Source organism: Sinohyriopsis cumingii, chromosome 6 (assembly GCF_028554795.1).
Source record: "Sinohyriopsis cumingii isolate HCF-2022 chromosome 6, ASM2855479v2, whole genome shotgun sequence".
NCBI lineage: Eukaryota > Metazoa > Mollusca > Bivalvia > Unionida > Unionidae > Sinohyriopsis > Sinohyriopsis cumingii.
In genome coordinates, this window is record NC_142966.1 from 130,251,142 (window position 1) to 130,273,525 (window position 22,384).

Genomic DNA, 22,384 nt, shown 5'->3' on the forward strand with positions numbered 1-22,384 from the left:
TCCAGTTCTGTTTTCTTTTCTTTGCTAGAGAATCTTCTGCTTTTCTTGTTGACATCACTAAAAGCTGAATATTACAAAGATGAGATACAATGATAGCAGCACCTGTTTTGCACAATCCAATATGGTGGTTAAATACCATTATGGTAGCCTCGAATTTGAATGAACCAATCATATTTTGGAACTCTATATCCTTTTATACATGTGATAACATTTACTCTCAGAATGGAAGCAGGTATCTGTTCTAACAGAAAATTGCAAGGAAATGTATAATTTAATTTTTTAACAAGGAAAAACATACATCCTTATTGAGGTCAAAAATATGGGAAAATCATGACACTTGGCAGCTATGGGTAATAAATTTACTTGAGGTTTTCATGTGGTTACACAACAAATTGTGTTTAGCTTTCAGTCATAGGCCAGAAAATCTTTTGGGATAGCCTGTTGTCCATGGTCTATCCATCCAGCTGTTGGCACAAGTTTGCTATTGCTTCTCCTCCTAAACTGTGTGTGTTATGTGATTTGGATTTTTAATGTAGCTTTGACAATTTGAGTCATACTGCTGCAGTGTGGCAGTTTATAGTAATGTCTGCAGTGTGGCAGTTTATAGTGATGTCTGCAGTGTGGCAGTTTATAGTGATGTCTAGCTGCGTGACGTGTGTCATCATGTCCCACCCAGTCACATCCTGACACCAGGCTGACCAGTCATAACAATAACCCATTAATGCTAAGCACCAAGCGAGGCAGGAGCTAGTACCATTTTGCCAAGTCTTTGGTATGACTTGGCCAGAGTTCAAACCCATGACCTCCTACAACCAAGGCAGATGCCCTAACTGCTTAGGCCACCAGAGCAATTGAATGACATCTGTAATACTCTAGATTTTTATGAGTATTTGGTATGATTTGCCCAGGGTTTGAACCAGCAACTTCCCACAAACAAGACAGATACTCTTACCACTTAGGACACCAGAGTGGTCTCTCATAAACTAGTTGGAGGATTGCATGAAATCTTAAATACACATTCATCAGATTTCTTTTTATGTTTAAATGGTCCTAAATTAAAATGGCACCAATGTGACATACAATATGGCCACCATAGCAGCCATCTTGAAAATTGTATCACTTCTCCTAATAAATGGATGGTCATATTCATATGGGGTTTTCACCAATAGACCTCTAGTGATATCTAGTTTGTCCAAAATGAAAAGTGCTGATCTTGCAATGGCTACTTATCTGAAATTCTGGGAAATTCATTTTGGCCAGTAGTGTACTGCAAAATGTAATATCCAAGATCTGAAACCTCCAAGGTAGTGATTAATGATCATCATAAACTTCCAAGGCAGTGATTAATGATCATCATAAACCTCCAAGGTAGTGATTAATGATCATCACAAACATGCAAGGTAGTGATTAATGATCATCATAAACCTCCAAGGTAGTGATTAATGATCATCATAAACCACCAAGGTAGTGATTAATGATCATCATAAACAATAAACAGACGCTTTTCCAAAATACTCCTCAACATGCTTTTGCACAATTTAACAAAAGTCAATTATCACAAATACTGACATTAACCACATTTTCTTCTATGTTAATTAAACCAATATACCAATTACTAGTAAAAGTACAATGTATAACACTGTTCACAGGAACCTTAAAAGTGTTAAGTTTTAAAATTGAGATCACTTTGTACTGGGGGTACATTATACACTGTGTTCTTAGACTAATTTTATAAAGGGGCCACTTTTTAATTAGGCTCCCTATAATGAAGGAACAATGCATATTTTATGTGGAAAAAATCACTTAAAAAGAATTCAATAGTTCAACTTACCAGAAGATTTTCAGGCTTAATGTCTCGATGGACAATAGATAAGTGGTGTAGATGCTGTAAGGCACTGGCAAGATCATATATCATGCCACTAGCATCCTTCTCTGTGTATTTGGTTGCCATAGCAATTGCATCAAATAGATCTCCTCCCTATAAAATGGACACATATGAAAAATGTGATTTATAAATTTTGCTATATAATTGTAAATGAAATTTTTTTTCCAGTATTACACATATAAATGAAATTTACCGGTAGGTATAACAGAAAATACGCATTATCAGAAATTATTCTGTAATGGTCTTGAGCCAGAGTGGTAGAAGTAGAATTAGTATCAACAATGGTATAGTTACAATAGTAGTAGCACAATAATAACAATAATAACTAAAAATATATTAGCAATGGGTGCATCATAAATTCACTGGAAAGGGCCATAAACAAACAGAACTAGTGTTTGGAAAAATGTTCATAGAAGATGGACATTCAGGGGCTACAACTCCTCTAAACATAAACATAAAATACAGAAATTAAATTGTCATGGTCTGAAAAGTAAAGAGCTGCATGCAAAATTTGGTTGAAACCCAACAATCCTTGGAAAAATAATGTTGCAGAAACAAAAATATGAATGATGAATGATCAGTCCTGCAAGTGAATCCATGGAAAGCCTGAAATAAATCTCATTGAAGGTATTATTAATATAAAGATGCATTGTAAATTTGGTTGAAATCCAACAAGGGGTAATGTTCTACTTTAGAAACCAAGTCAAGAGAATGGAAAATAAGGGGCATAATTCCTGTTAATGAAGTAGTGGAATATTGAAAATTTAACTAATTCAAGGTTTCAGCAATATACAGCCCCAACAACCAAGATATTCTGTGGAAACCAAAAGTCTGCAAGAAAGGTAATCAGGGGACATAACTCTTTAAAAATGATGACATGGAGAGCTGCAAGCCAATTTTTGCTGCAATACAATGATCCTTGTTAAACATTAAGTCGCAAAATTCAAAGTCAGGAGGATGGACAGTCAAGATCTTGTCAGTATAATGGTACATTGTAAATTTGGTTGAAATCCAACAATCATTGGTAAAGTTATACTGCAGAAACCCAACACAGGAGGACAGGCATTAGGAGACATAGTTCTTCCAAACAACATTGTGGAATGCTGGAAATCAAATAACATATGTTGAAGTTATGATGCAAAACTTAAATCAGGGGGCATAACCCTTGTAAATGAAGTCATGGAATGTTGGAAATAGAACTCATTCAAGGTCTCATCATTATAAAGCCACAAGCCAAATTTGGTTGATATCCACAATATTTTGGTAATGATGTTCTGCAAAAACAAAATGTGAGGAGGATGGATAATCAATAGCATAACTACTATCAATGAAAATATGGAATGCTGAAAATCACATTTATTCAAGTTCTAATTAATATAAACTTGAGCCCAATTTGCATGACATCCAGAAACCCTCAGTAAAGATGTTTGACAGAAACCAAAGTCAGGCGGACTAGCAACCAGGAGCCTTAATGCCTCTAAATTAAAAGAATTCTTTTAGGGTCTTATTAGTATAAAGCTGTGTACCAACTTCACAGTAAGTTACTAAAACTCTAATCTGATGGATGGATGGACCGACAGCTTCAACGGGGCTCTGCCATTTTCATCTGGTGGGGAACCAATTTGTAGATCAGTAAAACAAGTCTTGAGAGACCAGATTGTAAATGCACAGATTTATTGATTACACAGTACTATGACCCATCATCGGAGACCACCTGTCTAGAAAGACCACCATTTTTTAAGAAAATGGTGGTCTTTCCAGACAGGTTCTTCTGTAGTAGTAGTATTTAAAATGTCTAGTTTTCAAATGACTTTTATTACATCTACTTTAAATTAACAGAGCAACATGGATTATATATAGAACATCAACATGGATTATATATAGAACATCAGCATGGATTATATATAGAACATCAGCATGGATTATATATAGAATATCAGCATGGATTATATATAGAACATCAGCATGGATTATATATAGAACATCAGCATGGATTATACATAGAACATCAGCATGGATTATAGCTGGAACCTCAATATGGATTATACCTGTAATCACAAAGATAACTAAAGAAATGTGGAGCAAGTTGCTCACATAAACATATCCCTGACTCTCCTTAATCCTCCCCCTGCAGCCAAGCTGATTTAGAATAAACCTGATGCACCTACCTGTATGCTGTGTGCTCTATACTCTTGGACTTATGATGGAACTTGAATGACTATTTGGAATTTAATTCACAATACTGTAAGTTCTTTTTAAATTTTCACTTTGTATGCCAGAGAAATAAATTATTTGTTGAATTTTACTAAACTTGTCGGTTTTCAATCTTTTCTATTAGTTTAAGAACACAGAGTCATAACAATATTATGACTATAATATTAACAATGTTTCATGTCAGTCCACCAAAATCATGGGGACTAGTTGTGCTCACAAGATTGTGTGATGGACAAATAGATGAACATAGATGCTCTACAAAGCCAGGCGTGTAAAAAGTCAATGCTTCCCATTATTCCCTCCAGTAGTACTGGATTGCTAATGATGTTACCTTGACCAGCTCCATGACTAGATACAGTTCATCCTCTGTCGGAAAATCTTCTATCAGTTGTATAATATTGATGTGTTTTACTTTCCTCAATATGTTCACCTCATTCTCTATCATTTGTTCCTAAATTTAATAGAAACATCAAAGTAAAATAAAAGACATGAAGAAACATTTCCTTGCTCCTAATTTTTGCAATTATTTTTTAGTTCACCGATACAAATAAAGGACAGATTGTGCTATGACATCAATGTTGTAGTAGCATATTTTGTTGCAGTGTCAAAGATGAACCATAACCAGCATACTGCAGTATGAGAGTTATTTGTACAGATCAAAATTTTCACACAATTGTAGTGAAAAATGATGATTTAATTATCTAAGTATTTTCTATGACTACATTTAGAATAATCATGTAAATGCTTTGCAATTATTTTTTAGTTCGCCGATACAAATAAAGAACAGATTGTGCTATGACATCAACATCATCTTCATTTGTTTATTATTTATAGGAAGGAAATATTAAAATTGCACTCCTTAGTGCTAAATAGCATAAATAAAACCCTTACCTTATCCAGTAGTTATTTACCCAATTTTGTCTGATTTTGTTTGCAATTTATTGGGTAAAATTTGCATTTAAGGTGTGCTATCTGTAATCCCCAGTATCACGTTTGTATTTAAGGTTTTGGTTATATATCTATATATCTATATATATATATATATATATATATATAGAGGTGTGTGTGCATGAACTGTGCATTTAAATTTCATTTTTGTGAATTTCTGGGTGGTTAAATACAAATTATACTTATTTTATATTATAAATTATGCTGCAGACATGTAGCATGTCCCACCCAGTCACATTATCCTGACACCAGGCCGACCAGTCCTAATACTAACCTCTTAATGCTGAATGCCAATTGAGGCAGCTGTTAATACCATTTTTGTACTTCTTTGGTGTGACTCAACTGGGGATCGAACCCACGACCTCCTGCATCCGAGGCAGGCGCTCTAACCACTAGGCCACCGGAGCAGTCTGACCTGTTTTGCATTACTTTAGGTCAATTTTTGAGGTACTCTCAGTTGTAGATTCTTGTAGTTGTGTTTGGAACTAAACTGTCCTGCCAAAAAAGCACATGGACTGTTTGCATCATCACATCAAAAGGTCACCGTGACCTAGGTTACATGTATCAATCATCAGATTTAACTATGCTTTTAGTCTCTCAAGCAGTTTTATCGGGTTATGAACCTTTATTTGGATACTCTGTGGTGTGTATCACACATGCCAAAAGTAGGTTAATGTAACCTATATTTCATGCTTTATTGTCTTTGACCAGCTTTTGTATTGCTGGATCAGTGTCTTGAACATTTGATAATACAGGTATGTGCATGTCTGTTTATTGATTCTGGCAATCAATTAAACTGCCAATTAGTTTAACCAATATTGACCTATTGACCTTGACTTCTACTAAGATGGAAGATACCTGTTATAGTAAACTCATAAGTGGTTGATTTTGTTGTTGTTCTAGGGTTTAACACCATTTTTCAGCACAAGATAGGCTATACATGGCGGCCAGTATCACTGGTGGAGGAAGAACCCTGGAAAACCCAGGGAAGAGCCACTGACCCACGAGAAGCTACTGGCAGGTTTTCCCAATTACCCACACTAGCCAAGCCTTGGACTCGAACCCACGCAGACAGAGGTGAGATGGCAGTGATCTGGAACAGTGAGCGCTTTAGACCACCACTCATAAGTGGTTGAAAGATTTTAGAAAATACGTCACTCAGAATAGGTGAAGGATGAACTGCATTTTTAAAATGAAATGTTAAGCATATATATGTAATGGCCTTAGTTTTTAGTTTTGAGTTTTAAAAAATGATTTGTAATTTTAGCATCAATACATTTTAACCTCAAAAATGTTTAAAAACGAAAGGCTATTTGCTATATTTATCGGATTTTTTCTCCATTTTTAGCATGTAACTATAATTATCTAACATAATTGTAATAACAGTCAGTATACCTTACATGTCTTATAAGCCACTTTTTGGTTGAATTAATTATTTTAGTGAATTTTATGTGAAAAGCATTTTATGTACTGATATAAGACACTTAAATAAACTGCTTTTCTTTCTTCCTTCCTTCTACCTACTAAAATTTCGGTATAAAATGCGAACTTAATTGTTTCCAAAATATCAAGCTATGCCATCAACAAGCTTTTTATGATGCTACACCTTTAGCATGATGATAGGTTAAAATGTATATTGTCTAAAAAACTAGAATTTCATTATAAATTAAAATAATTTACTCATTGTAAAATGTTGCCAAAAGGAATTTTTGGTACAGACAAGCAACACTGTCTTCTGACAGCTCTTGTTTATAGAGAAACTTATGATGTAAAAGTTAGCAGTGCATAACTGCATAACATGTATATAACTGCATGCATCCTGAAAGCTAACTAAAAGCAATAAAAGTTACACCCAAATAAAACAAGCAGGCTAGTAAACAAAAAATGCCATATCCCCCCTCAAATTTACTGATGGGAAAACAATGTAAGTTTAAAAAAATAAATTTCATCTTAAGAATTTAAAAAAAAAGAAAAAGAAATTAAATAAATTAAGCAGACTAAATGTAACAAAATATTAAGCCCTGCACAAGCTATGTGCAAGCAGTGTGGTTGCACTGGGAGCTGTTTTCAGAGGGGTGTCAAATTAGAGAAGAAAAGGGGTACAAAAATTAGACAAGCTGGGATTTACAAATCCACTTGCCTGAACCCTAGGACAAGCTCATTTTTGGTTCAGGCAAGCTCAGATTTGCAAGGCACTAGCCTGTGGGTAAGTCCACAAAACTGAGAAATGGACACATGAAATTTTATTGTATGTTGGTGTCTGGGTAAAATACAGTAACTGTTTGAGCTAATTTATTGACAAGTGGTAATGTTCAGTTCCTAATGCTTTATGTTCTAAAATTATTATACACTGTGATATTGCCACAAAACATTCATCAACAGCTTTATTTAGTGTTTTTTCCCTTTTGCTCATGAAACACACAGCAATCATGAATTTAAATTTTGTAGATGCTGTGTTCTTCCCCAGAATAATCCACTTCTAAATCAGGATTTATGGATGTAAAAATCCTTTCTTTATTGTTTATCAATATAATGAAGTCCTCACATGGCAAATCATTCAAATTCATTAAAAAAAGGTGCATGATCCAAAGAGTACATTTTAAAGTCGCAAGTATCTTGCATTAACAAGGTTAAACATCATTTTTAATATGAAAAATATGGACATTTTTATTACAGGTATTTCTCCCTCCATGCTACACATGTGTCTCTTATTTTTTATAGAGACAGCAATATTGGAATTTTAATTTCCTGATGCTTATTCTGTTGACAGGTGTCCTTTATAAACAAGAGTCTTATATGGTAGTGGAGTTTTGGAGACTCTACGCTGAATCCGTAACTTCAAATGGCACTAGACTACATATCCAATTCTCTCTTACTCACCAACATATGCTTTCCTTTGTGCAGTTAATAAGAAGTATATATCTTCAAACGTTTAATTTGATGAATTTTTAAACACTCATTTTTCTGTAATTAATTAATGACTGGGTTTTACAAAATGTTTCTATGTAATGACTCCTAATTGCGGACAGTATTCAACTAAGAGTAGCACAATAAAATAAACCTATATATTTATAAGGTTACGTTAGTTTGTTTTGACCCTCACCTGCGTCTACAGAAAGATCAAATTTTCAACAAGTTAAATACTTGAGTATTTCACAAGCAATCATCCAGAAAACATTTGCCAATGTAAATCACTTAGTGTTGATAACAATCACTGGAAGCCAGTGAAACGGCCTAATGATAAAACACATTAATTAATAAATTAATATATAATAGCAATAATAAAATGGGCGCTGTGGTCATACCATACAGCCTAATAAAAGGAACAGTGGTACAATGAATGGCATTATAGTGTAGGACTGCTGTACTTTAAAGTTTCCCAGAATGTTCACGGTAATCATTCCATGATTAATATTTAAAGTTATACCTTACCTTTCCTTTACATTTTGCTTTGCTTATTATCTTGAGTGCATATCTCTTCTTGCTATGCCTAGAAGTAAACATATTGCAAAATCTTTAAGTTTCTGTTCATAACAGAACCATACTGCTTTCTATTATTCCCAAGAATGCAGGTTTATAGTCATTTTTTTAACATTATTTTCTGAATACCAGCATCAGCATTTTTAATATTTATTATTGAAACAATAATTATAATGGTAATCTGGGGAAGATATATGAAACAAGAAACTAGGTTTTTCTCATGGCGCAGGAAATTATTTGCAAAATAAGTAGAATTATTTATTTGACGTTTAAATTTTTATTATTTTATTGTATATCAATTTTAAACACTAAATTATTCCCAGAAGGAATATTATTATCGGCTGCAACCATTTGTAGTCAATGAAACTAGGGATACCTTTCTGTAGATTAACATGATATGCAACCTTATCACAAGACTTTCAGCAGAGGAATGACTTCTGGGCTGGAGTCACATGATCAAACTGAATGCTGACCATGTGACAAAACCCTTCTGTATAACAGCGGGATGTTCCAATCCAACGTGTAACTGTCCCTTTGCCATATATCAGTGGACTCTCTGAAAGACTTTGAAAAATCTTCCAAAAACATGGAGATAATGTTATCCACAAGCCCTAAAAGACCATCCACTCAATATTGGTACATATATCCAAACGACCAAACTCTGTTGAATAAGTTCTCAGCCATCTATTATCTCCAGTGTGATAATTGTGGAAAAGGTTACATTGGAGATAATGTGAGAAGCCTTGAAACAAGAGTTAAAGGACTTACGTACACCAACAAATAATCCCTGACACCAGTTGGTGAACACTGCAAATAACCAGGGCATTCTTTCTCTTGGGATAACATCAGAGCACTCAGTAGAGAGAACAATACCATGAGGAGAAAAAAAAGAGAAGCTACTGAAATCATATAGTGGGAGCCAGTGTTGAACTGTGATTCCCAATTGGAACTTCTACCACTGTACATAAAGATTTGTCACATGGTCAACATTTAGTTGATCATGTGACTCCATACTTAGTTGATCGGGGCCCCGAGTGGCCGAGTGGTCTAAAGCGCTTTCCGTTACGGATCACTGCCATCTCACCTCTGTCTGCGTGGGTTCGGGTCTAGGATTCGGCTAATGTGGGTATGTGAGAAAGCTTGCCAGTAGCTTCTTGTGGGTCGGTGGTTCTTCCTGGGGTTTTCCCAGGTTCTTCCTCCACCATTAATACTGACCGCCATGCATAGCCTATCGTGTGCTGAAAAATGGCGTCAAACCCCACAACAACAACAACAAAACTTAGTTGATCACATGACCCCAGTCTAGAAGTCATTCCTTTGATGAAGGCCTTGAGACAAGGTCAAAGTCATTCCTCTGATGAAGGCCTTGTGACAAGGTCAAAGTCATTCCTCTGATGAAAGCCTTGTGATAAGGTCGAAGTCATTCCTCTAATGAAAGCCTTGTGATAAGGTCGAAGTCATTCCTCTAATGAAAGCCTTGTGATAAGGTCGAAGTCATTCCTCTGATGAAAGCCTTGTGATAAGGTCAAAGTCATTCCTCTGATGAAAGCCTTGTGATAAGGACAAAGTCATTCCTCTGATGAAAGCCTTGTGATAAGGTCGAAGTCATTCCTCTAATGAAGGTCTTGTGATAAGGTCGAAGTCATTCCTCTGATGAAAGCCTTGTGATAAGGTTGAAAGCTAAAGAGTCATATCCTATTATACTACAGAAAGGTATCAATTCTTAGTTTCATTAAGTTGTTCCCATATTGAATAGACTGGTAAGTGGCTTTGATACTTTTTAAATTATAACAAAAGTCTCATTTCAAAGCCATAAATTGGATAAAAAGTATTTGAAAACAGATTTAACTGTGTTTGGGAAACTCCAATTGTATTTTCATACCTGTCAATGCACTCCTTGACCACTGCAAAATTTCCTTCTCCGATCTTTTTACCTATTTCATAATGCTGAGCAAGAGTTGGCGGACCCTCTGAATAGAATTCTAGGGAGAAAAACAAGTATATTGTACATAGATACTCATTTGATAAGATGCAATTTTCTGTATGAGTTTAAAAGTATTTTTTTTTGTTCTCACCTTGATATCGCTCCAGTAGTTTGGTAAATTTTATATGAAATTAGTACACATGTACAATTTATATCACTTACCGTAGCTAAACTTGTGCAAGCCAACACAGTATTAAGGAATAACCTAATTTACATTCATTCACTTCAAAATTTGTGATTGCACATCATAATATTACACGTCATAATATTACACATATGCAGTATCATAAATATATGGCATTATGAAACTGCATTGTGATCATTTTATGAAATACAGAGAATTTTAAATGGGTTTAATACTGAATTTATAAAATGAGTTTCATAAATTCAACATTAAATCATGACACATTTAAGATCATTTATTTATCACAAATATGTAAAATGTACCAACCATGTGAAAAAATTCTTTGCATAATACATCGTATACTAGTCATAACATTCATATATTACAATGTTTCATGAGTTTAGTATTATTACCCGGTATATGATTTTTATAGAACTGAACATCTGAACAAAATTCATCATTAAACATACTGATTTTTCTGTCCTATAAAAATTGAACTGGTGCATTTCAATCAAACAACTTTTATTTCTTTTGTCAAATAACTGGGTACAGGTGTGTGGTATTCAGAGTATACAGCAATATTTTTTTATGCGGTACCATAATAGTAGTTATACATGTATCAGGCTATCTTTAGGCAAAGATGGCGTGACTTTATATCTGGGTATCCCACTGAGGTACAAGTCAACAATCAATAAAGGGAGAGTAAAGATGACCATGATGTTACAAAAGTACAGTGAAACCTGTCTTGAAAGACCACTGCTATGTGAAACCTGTCTTGAAAGACCACTGCTATGTGAAACCTGTCTTGAAAGACCACTGCTATGTGAAACCTGTCTTGAAAGACCACTGCTATGTGAAACCTGTCTTGAAAGACCACTGCTATGTGAAACCTGTCTTAAGAGACCATATTCTCAATGCACATATTCTTTGATTACATAGCAATGTGACCTGTTATGACAGACCACCAATCTTGAGAGACCATACTATATTGGCAGAAAGCGTGGTCTTTCAAGACAGGTTCTATTGTGTTGCAATACAAGTCATGAGAGTAATCAGCACAACATAATAACAATTTGATTTTGTCATCATTATTATCAGCGCCATAACCATCATTATTAAAATGATGTTGCTGAAGTAAAATATCAATAATATAACGGACCGACCATTTATGTTTTTTCTCCAAGGTCTCTATGTTTCTGAGGAAAATATTTGACCCTCAAATAGCTTGAGAAAAGATTCTCTTGCTCTGATTTGTAAATAATCTAAATCCATCAAATTTTGTTGTAAATTCTTTTTATCATGATAAAGGAGGAAAACAATATCTTCATCTGAACTTTAAATAATTGGTCCCTAACTATCAGCTCTCGGTCATAATTTAGTGTGCATATATCCCTTTATGGCAGTGGTTAGAGCGTCTCCCTCGGAAGCGGGAGGTCGTGGGTTCAAACCCTGGCTGAGTCATACCAAAGACTTACAAAAATGGTACTAACTGCTGCCTCGCTTGGCGCTCAGCATTAAGAGGTTAGTGTTAGGACTGGTCGGCCTGGTGTCAGGATAACGTGACTGGGTGAGACATCATGCTACATGTCTGCGGCATGATGCCCCAGTGCTAGATGTCACTATAAACTGCCACACTGCAGACATCATAGCAATATGACTGAAACATTGTTAAAGCTACATTAAAATCCTAATCACACACACACACACACCCTTTATGGAGCTTAATAACATATGGAAATTAAATATAAACAATATAATTCTTTTCAGCTGTTTGCTTGCGGGGTGATTTAGAAAGGGCTGTATTAAGATTTGTCAATTTCATTTGTACGATATCTGGCAATTTGAAATCTGTTGGCTGACTTCATGGTTTAAGAGTTGAGGCAGGAGTTTGCGGAGATTCACTTTCATGGCAAAAATGAAGCTGGCATTGGACATGAAATCTCAGAGTGGAACTGGCATGTGTCCACGTAATTTCATTGCCAATTTATAAAAATTGTCTGCAAATTTCTTTAATCCCCATTTTCATAATGTCTGCTACAGATGACAACATTGTGCAAATTGTGTGCAGGTAAGATCTTCCTTTTCCACACATTTTTTGACTCTTCATCAGAGACATACTTCATATTAAAAGCTGAACACCCTCCAAGCATCTGAATTTTTATTATGGACATACTCTTATCGCACAAGATTGATGCACTATTGTGTATATTATAATAGTTAAATAATGCTTCTCTGGCGAGACTGACTAGATTGTATCTCTGGCAGAACAAAGGAAGTGAAAATGTGATGCCGTTGCCATCTTTTCCCAAAGCGGCCATTGGGGCACAAAGAGGAATTAACAATAGCCCATAGGTTGACATGCGGGAGACACTTGGAGGGACAAGGGAAAAATCCTATGTTAAATGGTTCCACAGGTTAAATGTGAAGGAGACATTTGGGGACAACTGATGATTATACATGCCATAACATGGGAATGGCATTATAGGGAGAAAAGTGTCTGTGGGGGAAAATGGGAAAGGTAATGTTAAAATTTGTATCTACTATCCCGACACTCTTACCATTCAACAAAAATGGTAGGATTGTTTATAGACACGGGTTTTCACACACTAGTAAGGCAGTGTTTATAGACACACTATTATACCCTTATTTACAAACACATACTATCACAAATAAGGGTAAGGCAGTATTTACAGACACACTACTACTTTTCAAGCAACTGATGTGATGTAAAGTAAAAATTATACAGGTCATGTAGGCATTCAAGACCGATTATTTCAGCAATGGGAGTCATTGTTTAGAAATTGATTCAACGCACCTTTAAATGATAATATTTATTTGCATCCTCATACATCCATATTACTTTGGAAGGTCATTATTTACATGCAGCAAAATCAATACTGAAGTCAGGGCATTCCATTAAAGTTGAAGGGCGAGTTGCCAAAGTAGGTGGTGTTTTCTTTTTTTTCCGAGCGACGTCACCAACAGGAATACAGGGTGTTTTTTTTTTTTTAAAGTAGCCAGGTGTAAAGTGAAAGTAGATGCATAAGTCACCTGCTGATAAGGAAAGCCCTGTAAAGTACTTCAACATTTTTGGACAAGAGCAACCTCAAGGTGTGATTCAGTATAATCTGGATTGAACATTGCATGCCATGATGTCACAATGAAAGCTACACATGTTGATAAACAAATTTATACCATCCTATATTGTGACAATTAGACTCGATGTGCTCTTTTCTTGACCTAGTTAAGTACCTTGCCACCACTACAAAGTCCACAATTTCATCTGGAAGTTTCTTGATGACAGTTAAGGTGCAGAGCAATCATTAATCATGACTAAATAGACTTTGGTTAAAAAAGCTGACTTATTAAATTTTAAAACATTTTATATTTATGATGAGAAAATGTGCATACATGACCTATATGACTTTTACTATAGTTCACCATCTTTGATAATGTCAACAACTCCATAAATGTTGGAGTTACATCTCTTTAAACACATGCATACAAGAGTTTGTCCTTCTCGTATGTTTTACAATATTAAAATGTTGGACGCAGACTTTTTACTTAAATGGACTGTCCAATAAAATCAGAAATAAACCAGAAAAGGACAGTGAGCAGTATGTTTGCTTGTTTAGAAACTAAAAAAGGAGAGTAAGCAGTCTGCTTGTTTGCATTGTTACAAAATAACTTTCATTAACAACCAATTCTGGTCACCAAAACCCACCCATTTCTAGGCTGGTTCCCCTTTTTCCATACAATTAGTACCGTGTGTCCTATGATATACATGCCTCGAATGATACAGATGGTTTGTCATTGTTGCGGCACAGTTTAAATACCATACGTAGTGCTAAAAAAAAAAAGAAGAAAGAAGACAATGCATCGAGGTTTTCTTGTATACTCTGATGTTACTACGACTAATAGTGCAGATGTATGTATTCATCCCAAAAGAGGATGACTTAAATTTGGCTTTGACTGATTTTCCATCGTCTTCCCAACTATTTTTGCCTGCAAACGTAGTACCACCTTCACCTGCTTCTCCGTCGTTACCAATGGAAGATGATTTCAAATAGGAGAATTCGACATTTTTTCCAGCGTCAGAAAGAAGCGGAAGGGGTATTTATTCAACAAAGAAAGAAGAAAACGAGAAAAATAAAAAGATAAGAGAAGGGCGAAGGAAGGAAGGAAGTGAAAACAAAACGGTTTGTGTGCTGCAGGACATTTTGGCGGAGTTCAAGTGTCTGATACAAATATATCAATCAGACTTTTTTAACGTAACCCAAGAGAAAAAGACCTTCTCGTACCAACATTGTTAAGTCTTCCATCACTACATCCACGACAGCTCCGGTTGCTTAAGTGGTTAAAGCGTTCGCCTCGGATGCGGGAGGTCGCGGGTTCGAATCACACACACACACACACTTCATCCACGTTCTCCGTCTCTGAGATGCCAGCAATAATACTACTACTGCTACTACCTAAGCAGCAACAGGAAGAGTAGGACTTTGCCGTGGAAAGGAATTGAGACAGTTAAAGCTGATGATGTCAAGTCCATGCGTTTGTCAAAACACACACAACGGTTCTTTTAAGGGTCACGAGTATCTCAATAATTGCCAGAAGCAAGTTAAACTTAAATGTTTTTTAAGAACTCCCCTCCTTCTGCTTGTTCTCTTTTGTCCTTACGACACTCTGAAGACCGATGCCCTTTTTCCTGACAATGATAAACATGTATCTTTTCTTGTATCTCTCTTTTCACTTCTTTTTCCTTTGACATAGGTGGCATTTATGAAGCCCATTGCTCTTTCTCTCGACATTTATAGTAGGTGTCTTGACTTCACCTCGAGAGGAGTAGTCCGTAATCTTATCTGAAGTATACTTTCGAGTGACTCTCAATAATTCTCTGACCAGAAGGATGAACTGGTTTGACTCTTCCATATTCTTCTTAACAGTCTGAAAGCTGAATGAATTGTATAATCTTAGAGTGATAAGCTCTTCCTATCTGTAGGGAGCAAGCGTGTGTAAAACTTAAAATTAAATTTTGGAAACAAGATGAAACGATCACACTATTCCATCGAGAAATCAGAACAAAAGGAAGACAATAAGCGAAGACGACTTTCGGTTTCGCTGCATACGCTTAGCTGAAGTGTTAGTCCAAGTACATGCCAGAGATTTCGAAGATGACATGAGTGATCCAGAACCAACATCCTCAACTTCCTCTGCCAAAATACTTCAATCGGTCCTGGCTCCTCTCTATATGTTTGAAAGTGTACTTTCAAGTCGTTCGCCGAGCTCTCGTCTTTCGATGACCTGATTTCCCAGATATACGACATTTTTTAGGTCTGTCATCATCAAGAGTATTTCGATGACATTACTAACATCATGGGATTTCTCGGATTCGCTTATTATTGTGTGAAATGTATCCGAGAATTTTGCAGTCGAGACAAGTATATTAATTGCGGATAGAGATACATGGACTGTTTAGAGTCCAAACCATACATTCCTAATTTTTGCGTAGTTAATAGTGCTTGTGAAAAGTGTATACAAGAACCTATCCTTTCTTTAATTTTCCCAGTTGTAGGAAGATTCCAACAGGACGTGACAAATATTTTGAGGAACCATCACTATTTCCAATTTTGCCTAATGCATCTTAGACCCAACCGATGATACTTGGTGCGAAGAGGACATATAACGTTACAGGGAGTGTCATCGATATGCTACGATGACGGCTCGTAATTTCTCGGGACACGAGAACAATTTTCTTCTGAAATATTGTTCACAACAAAGCAACGAATATCCCACAGTCACCACGAACGGAGCCAAACTCATCTACATCAAAGTGTGACATATGCAGTTCAAAGATTCACTGATGTATTTAGCCTTTGAGTAGAATGTCTCAAACGTTTAGAATGATATAAATGGCAAAAGGTCATTTTGCACACTTTTTCAATACCGAAGCTAATCAACATATTGTGCTCCCACATTTGCATGGCGTTCGCTATTACGATAATGACAGTTTGCACACAGAACAAAGAAAGGCATTATATACTTGGTACCAAACTCGCTCATCAAAACTACTTACTTTCAGGAAGAAACGTTGAACTATTGCCGATCTGACTGGACATTTTATGCCGTTGCTGCTGAAAAATTTAGACAATGGTTCTGAATCACGGAGGTATCGATCCTTTGAGGGAAAATGTTTACCATCAAGAAAGCGTTAGGAGTATAGCCTAACGAAAGAACTTCATGCCCGAGAACAAAATAGCCACCATAACCCTAACACTTACCTTTCTGTCAGCCGTCGATATTCCGCCAAAGCATTGGATGCATAACTTGTGTGAAAGTACAGACAAATGGGTACAACATGCTAGAAACGGTGGAGAAAATAAAATTGGATGTCTTTCTGTGGATGGTGGATTTAGAAAACTCCAGATCGCCTAGTTCCTAGTAAGTTCATTTACGGATGCGCCACGTGTTTTCCTCAGCAAAAACTGAAAAGTCCTTTATAAGAATTTACCATGGAAGATTTGTAAGAGCAAGCACACCAACGACGACTGAGGTTAAGAAGACAATGATACGAAGTGATAGAGATGTTGGAGCACGAGTACGATCGACGCTGCAAAACCGACCCAGAACTCGGACGCATTGCCGAAAGTTACTAAGTAGTAGACATTGAACCTTTGAACCCACGTTTGTTTTGAGGACGAACCAATGCAACCTGCTTGCTGTACGACATAAATCAGGGGTCTCAAACACGTGCCCCGCGGGCCGCATGTGGACCGCCAAGTCGTATCCTGTGGACCGCAAAATGATTGGCTTTACAAGGTGTCGTGAGAGATAACAGGTGGTACGGCCTTTGGGCCATCGAAAATGCTCTTATGCGGCCCTCGGGGTCGTTTGAGTCTAAGACCCCTGACATAGATGAATCTCAAGGAGAAGAGACCAAATACATTGACGGGTGTTCTTTGTATCCTTAAGAGTGCAAATATGATCGATTTCCAACAGGGTAACCTGAATTGTTGACAGAACACATCGATGTGGAATGCATTCGTCAGTGGAACGTATGGGCGAATTACAACTTTTGGAAAACTTTCGGATTTAAAAAACAAAATGCCATTTTTAGTTATTTATATGTGTAAGTTAATGTGTTAAGTACATGTATATTTTGTAAGATTGAAACTCATCCTAAGATTTTTAGGAGAGCAATTTGTTTTCTGCTTGATTTTTTACGTAATTTCTCCACTCTCTTAAATATGTTCTTGACTGATGTGTTGTGTGTTTACCGGCTGTCTCTGATAAACATATTGCCTGGGTATTGGCATCATACTCAAAGTTTCCCTGTCTATTATATTAAAAGCGTTGCTAGTGAACTGTAGGTTTCAGTGCAAACACTTCCTATTTTTTATCAACATGCTCTGTAATGTCAGCACAATGACGTTTACAGGGTGTTAAATACAATATAAGCTTAACTATTCTCTTTAGTTACAGTTCTAGTTTACAAAGTATATACAACAATTAACATTAAAACATAGCAAATTCATCTACTTTAAAGGTGCTGGACATTAGTTCAGACTTTTGTAACAAAAAATCAATATTTTATCAAATGTAAAATGCAATAAACCTGAGACTATACTATCCTAAAGAAGCATACCTCCATCTTCCCCGTTGTACGTTCTGTATTTTGGCTGAAATAATAATAATAATAATAATAATAATAATAATAATAATAATTATGAATACTTGTATTATATATTAGTTTATAATACAGTTTTATTTCAGTCATTTTGGTTTATGACGTTTATGTTTTACTTTTTAAAATTCTGTGGCTAACCAGAGTTATAGTAAAAGTACATGTACAATGCGTATCAAATTTCAGTCAATAGATGAAGGCAGATTGCCAAGTCAACAACTATTTCGATCAAGTACACCACGCATTAATCTGAATGGAGGTCACGAAAACATCACATGATACTAGGAGTGCAATTGACCTGTTGAAATATCATGCACACCCTAGTTGTTTGATTTGATCAAAAATTTAAGGTCATAACATGACCGTTAACTATTTCACAACTGAATGATTTCAATGTTCGAGAATCTTTTGAGTAATTCAGAGTTTGTTGATTTGGTGTGCACGTAAAGACTATGTAAGAGAATTAAAGCACCATGTTAGGATTCTTCAGTTCATATGCCAGTTTTGTAAAAGTCGTGAGAGGAAATCGTGATTTATTTGTAATATTTGTTAGACCTGAAGAGTGGAAAACATTTATTCTAAAACAGACAGTACCTTGAAGACAACAAAAAACTTTTGGATTTAGAAATGTGATTCTTCAGTGGTGCTAGCACGTTACCACATAAGCACATTAGAACCTTCATTTGGAATACCTTTGAATAGTTTCAGGATTAATGTGAACTTGAAAGTGTAATTTAGAATAATATTATAGGAATTGATACACTGTAAATTGTTTTTAATTATTTCACTTGGTTTGATTTTATATTTTAGGGATATCAATTCCTTTTATATTTTGGAAAATGTAATGCGTGTTGGGATTTACCATGTCTTGTTACTTAGTTTAAGCCCATTTACATAAAATAATAATAATAATAATAATAATAATAATAATAATTTGGTGCATATATGACTAAGTGTTGACTATATATATATATATATATATATATATATATATATATATATATATATATATATATATATATATATATAAAACGCCCGATTTACGCAGGTGAAGTTGCACCACGTTGTACCTCTCACTTATCTGGTCACTAGTTGAATGTTACGTTCCAGCAGGTGCAAGGTTTGACAACACGTAATCTGTCTGAAGCTGGAGGTTTTGTCCACCAAAAGATCGGTCAACGCCCCCCAAATCCAAGTACGCAGTCTAAAGTAGTTTGTATCCATTGGTAAAAGTTGTATAATAGGCATACAATAAACAAAGCAATCAATAATTATCTTGAAACATGCACTGTGTCAATAGCTCTCAAAAAAAAAGACTTACTCCTGAGAGAGCTCTTTGTTTTCTGGGAGACTTCGGAGACGGGGAACCTCTCGGACTCTTGGGAGATTCTGAGATGGAGAATGGAGACTATCAGAAGTTATTAGTAAGTGGTACAGAGTTGATAAAAAAAAATAAACTGAGCTGAACTGAATCAAAATAAACTGAATTTAAATAAAACGAAATGGAATTAGCAGCTAATAAAACATATGTTTTTCTTCCTTTAATCCAAAAGATGAATTGACCTGACTTAAATCCAGCTGAATCAGATTCACAATTTTTGATAAAATTAAGCTAAATCAATTCGCATTTAACCGAGTTCATTGGAATGAATTCAATTCAGCTGAATTGAAATTGCTGGAGTTTTGTTTTATGATGTACGGCTTCAATCTGTCCCTCCAAAAGAGACGAAATAAAAAAAAGAAAAGGCGCCTAGCTCCAGGTTTTGAATTTATAATTTTCAATCCGTGTGATCAACATGATTAGGACGCCCTAACAATCTTAAATGTTCCAGTTCGACTGCATGATCAGTGATCCCACTGAAGAGTAGGAGTTGTTTTTAACGATACCTTCAGAACTTTATTTGTCTATATCATCATGCCCAGGAAATGCAAAGTGCCTTTTCAAATGACGCTCCGAGAAACAACTCGTGTTCCCGTTGAATACACTGTATACATATATGTACCTATTCCTAGAGGTGCCATTTCATTCTTTTCATCATACCAAGCTATTTGTTAAAGTATATTTCCAATTGTATTCCTCAGAGATCAAAAAATGTATATTCAACGTAAACTTTTCACTCTTTTCTTCAAAGAGCCAAACAACACTCCTGTTAATGTGTGAAGTTTGTTCCTAACATGAATGGAGTTCCTCTTTCCAAAACATTTAACTACAATGGGCGATTACAGAAGTCTGCTTCTCGTAAGCATTATTTAGGACTTGCGTAGAATACAGCCATGGATCCCGTCAATTGCTGATTTTTTAATGCTATAAAGGAAATTCACACTGAATATGAAACGTACCGACAAGCTGCTCTAACAGCCACCTTTGGAAGAAAGCCGTATTGTCCAAGTCTTAAGAGATAAAATTTCATATGAAAATCTCCATATAACAGCCACCTCGGTGTTATATCCAGTTTTAACCAGTCCCCAAAATGAGTCTCTAATACAGGCTGCGCTATATAACGTGTAAGGTGTTTTGCTGCAGATTTACATTTGAAATCCGATATTATACAAACAAGAAAAGAAAAGAAAAAACATTTCATTGCTGCCTAAACTGACAAATTTATACTTTATAATTAGTAATTGTGTTTAGGTAATAACCTACCGTCAGTAGGAGAGCTCTTATTGGCGGCAGCGGCAGCAGCAGAAGCGAGGCGTCGTGTCCTGGTCTTGGGTGACCGCAGCGTCACTCTTTCCGTCTGCTTCATTTTGTATGGGTTAATTAGCTTCACCTCTGAAAGACGGAAGGTGGAAGGTCTTGGCTAGTAAAAGCTGGTGTGGAATATCTGAGACGCACGCACGAACAAGCACTCGTACGTAGCCATATCAACATTCGCGCACATGTCTGGGAACACGCATGCAGAAAAATACTCCGACCGACAGCTACTCTGTGAGGTGAAACTCAAGTCTTGGTTTTTTTTTGTTTTTTTTTTAAAGTATCCGCATTATATACGAAAATCAGTAAAATTAAGAAAAACATTTTTCTGGCGAGGACCCATTGTTTGCAAATGAGACATTATACTTACAATGTGGTACGATCTTTATTTTTAACGTGGCACCAACAGCTGCATGAAAAAACGAAAACGCGTGATCAACTATGGGTTGTTATTTACACACACTTCGTCTCCTATATATACCCATGTTTTATTATATTGTTTTTATCGAGCTGAAGCTCCGGTGGCCTAGTGGTTAGAGCATCCTCCTCAGATGCGGAGGTCGCGGGTTCGAATGGTACACACAGCTGCCTCGCTAGGCGCTCAGCATTAAGAGGTTAGTGTTAGGACTGGTCGACCTGGTGTCAGGGTAATGTGACTGGGTGGGACATCATGATACGTTTCTGCGGCAAGATGCGCCAGTGCTACACATAACTAAAAAATTGCCACACTGCAGACATCATAGCGAAATGACTGAAATATTCTGAAAGCTACGTTCAAAATCCAAATCACACAATCGCACATTCGCGCTGAAGCGGTTGTTCGTTGGTTGAGACATGGTAATCCGGACCTGGATGGCGAGGATTCGAATTCACAATCGAATTAGATTCCATTCCACAGTTTTGTATTTGCACAGTGGTGAGTTTCTAAATAAAGCGTGAACATTTGAACAATGGGATCGTGTGCTATTTGATGCAGAATCCAGGAATGTTTATGTCGGCACAAATCAGTTTTGTTGAAGCATTCAGTATGTACTAGTTGCTGCAGGAGCGCTGTATGATTACCAAACGACTTGTATGCAAAAGTAGGTGCTCAGAGTGAAAACTCTGTTTAGAAAGCAAATTGTTCGAGACGAAATTGAAAAAGATTTAGCCGGTCATATTTTATACAAGTTTTATCTATAGGAAAGCAAATTCTGGGACTTAAATCTCTATCAGAGTGTATTAATAGGAAAATTCGTTTGTCAGAACACGTAATATAAACAATTTCCAATACGTGCAGACTACAAAAAGTCTTTATTACAACTCGTTTCTTCCTTCCACCATTCGAGAATGGAATGCTTTATATTAGACACGTCAAATAGATTCCATGAACG

The 22,384-nt window shown here is 36.0% G+C and overlaps 1 protein-coding gene and 1 non-coding gene across 3 annotated transcripts in view; both read right to left on the reverse strand.

The window, feature by feature from the left end:
* LOC149797963 (serine/threonine-protein kinase DCLK1-like) overlaps positions 1-22,384 on the reverse strand; it is a 124,506-nt gene that overhangs the window by 32,409 nt on the left and 69,713 nt on the right. For both annotated transcript variants that reach the window (XM_089963042.1, XM_089963041.1), the window contains exons 4-10: positions 20,961-21,089; positions 19,638-19,705; positions 18,278-18,311; positions 10,410-10,509; positions 8,480-8,537; positions 4,431-4,550; positions 1,832-1,978 (exon numbers count right to left, since the gene is read on the reverse strand). In XM_089963042.1, coding sequence (XP_089819168.1) covers positions 1,832-1,978; positions 4,431-4,550; positions 8,480-8,537; positions 10,410-10,509; positions 18,278-18,311; positions 19,638-19,705; positions 20,961-21,089 — 656 coding nt within the window. The remainder of the gene's footprint in view (positions 1-1,831; positions 1,979-4,430; positions 4,551-8,479; positions 8,538-10,409; positions 10,510-18,277; positions 18,312-19,637; positions 19,706-20,960; positions 21,090-22,384) is intronic.
* Trnap-cgg (transfer RNA proline (anticodon CGG)) lies at positions 5,382-5,458 on the reverse strand. The gene has a single exon. It is a non-coding gene; the product is annotated as a tRNA-Pro (tRNA).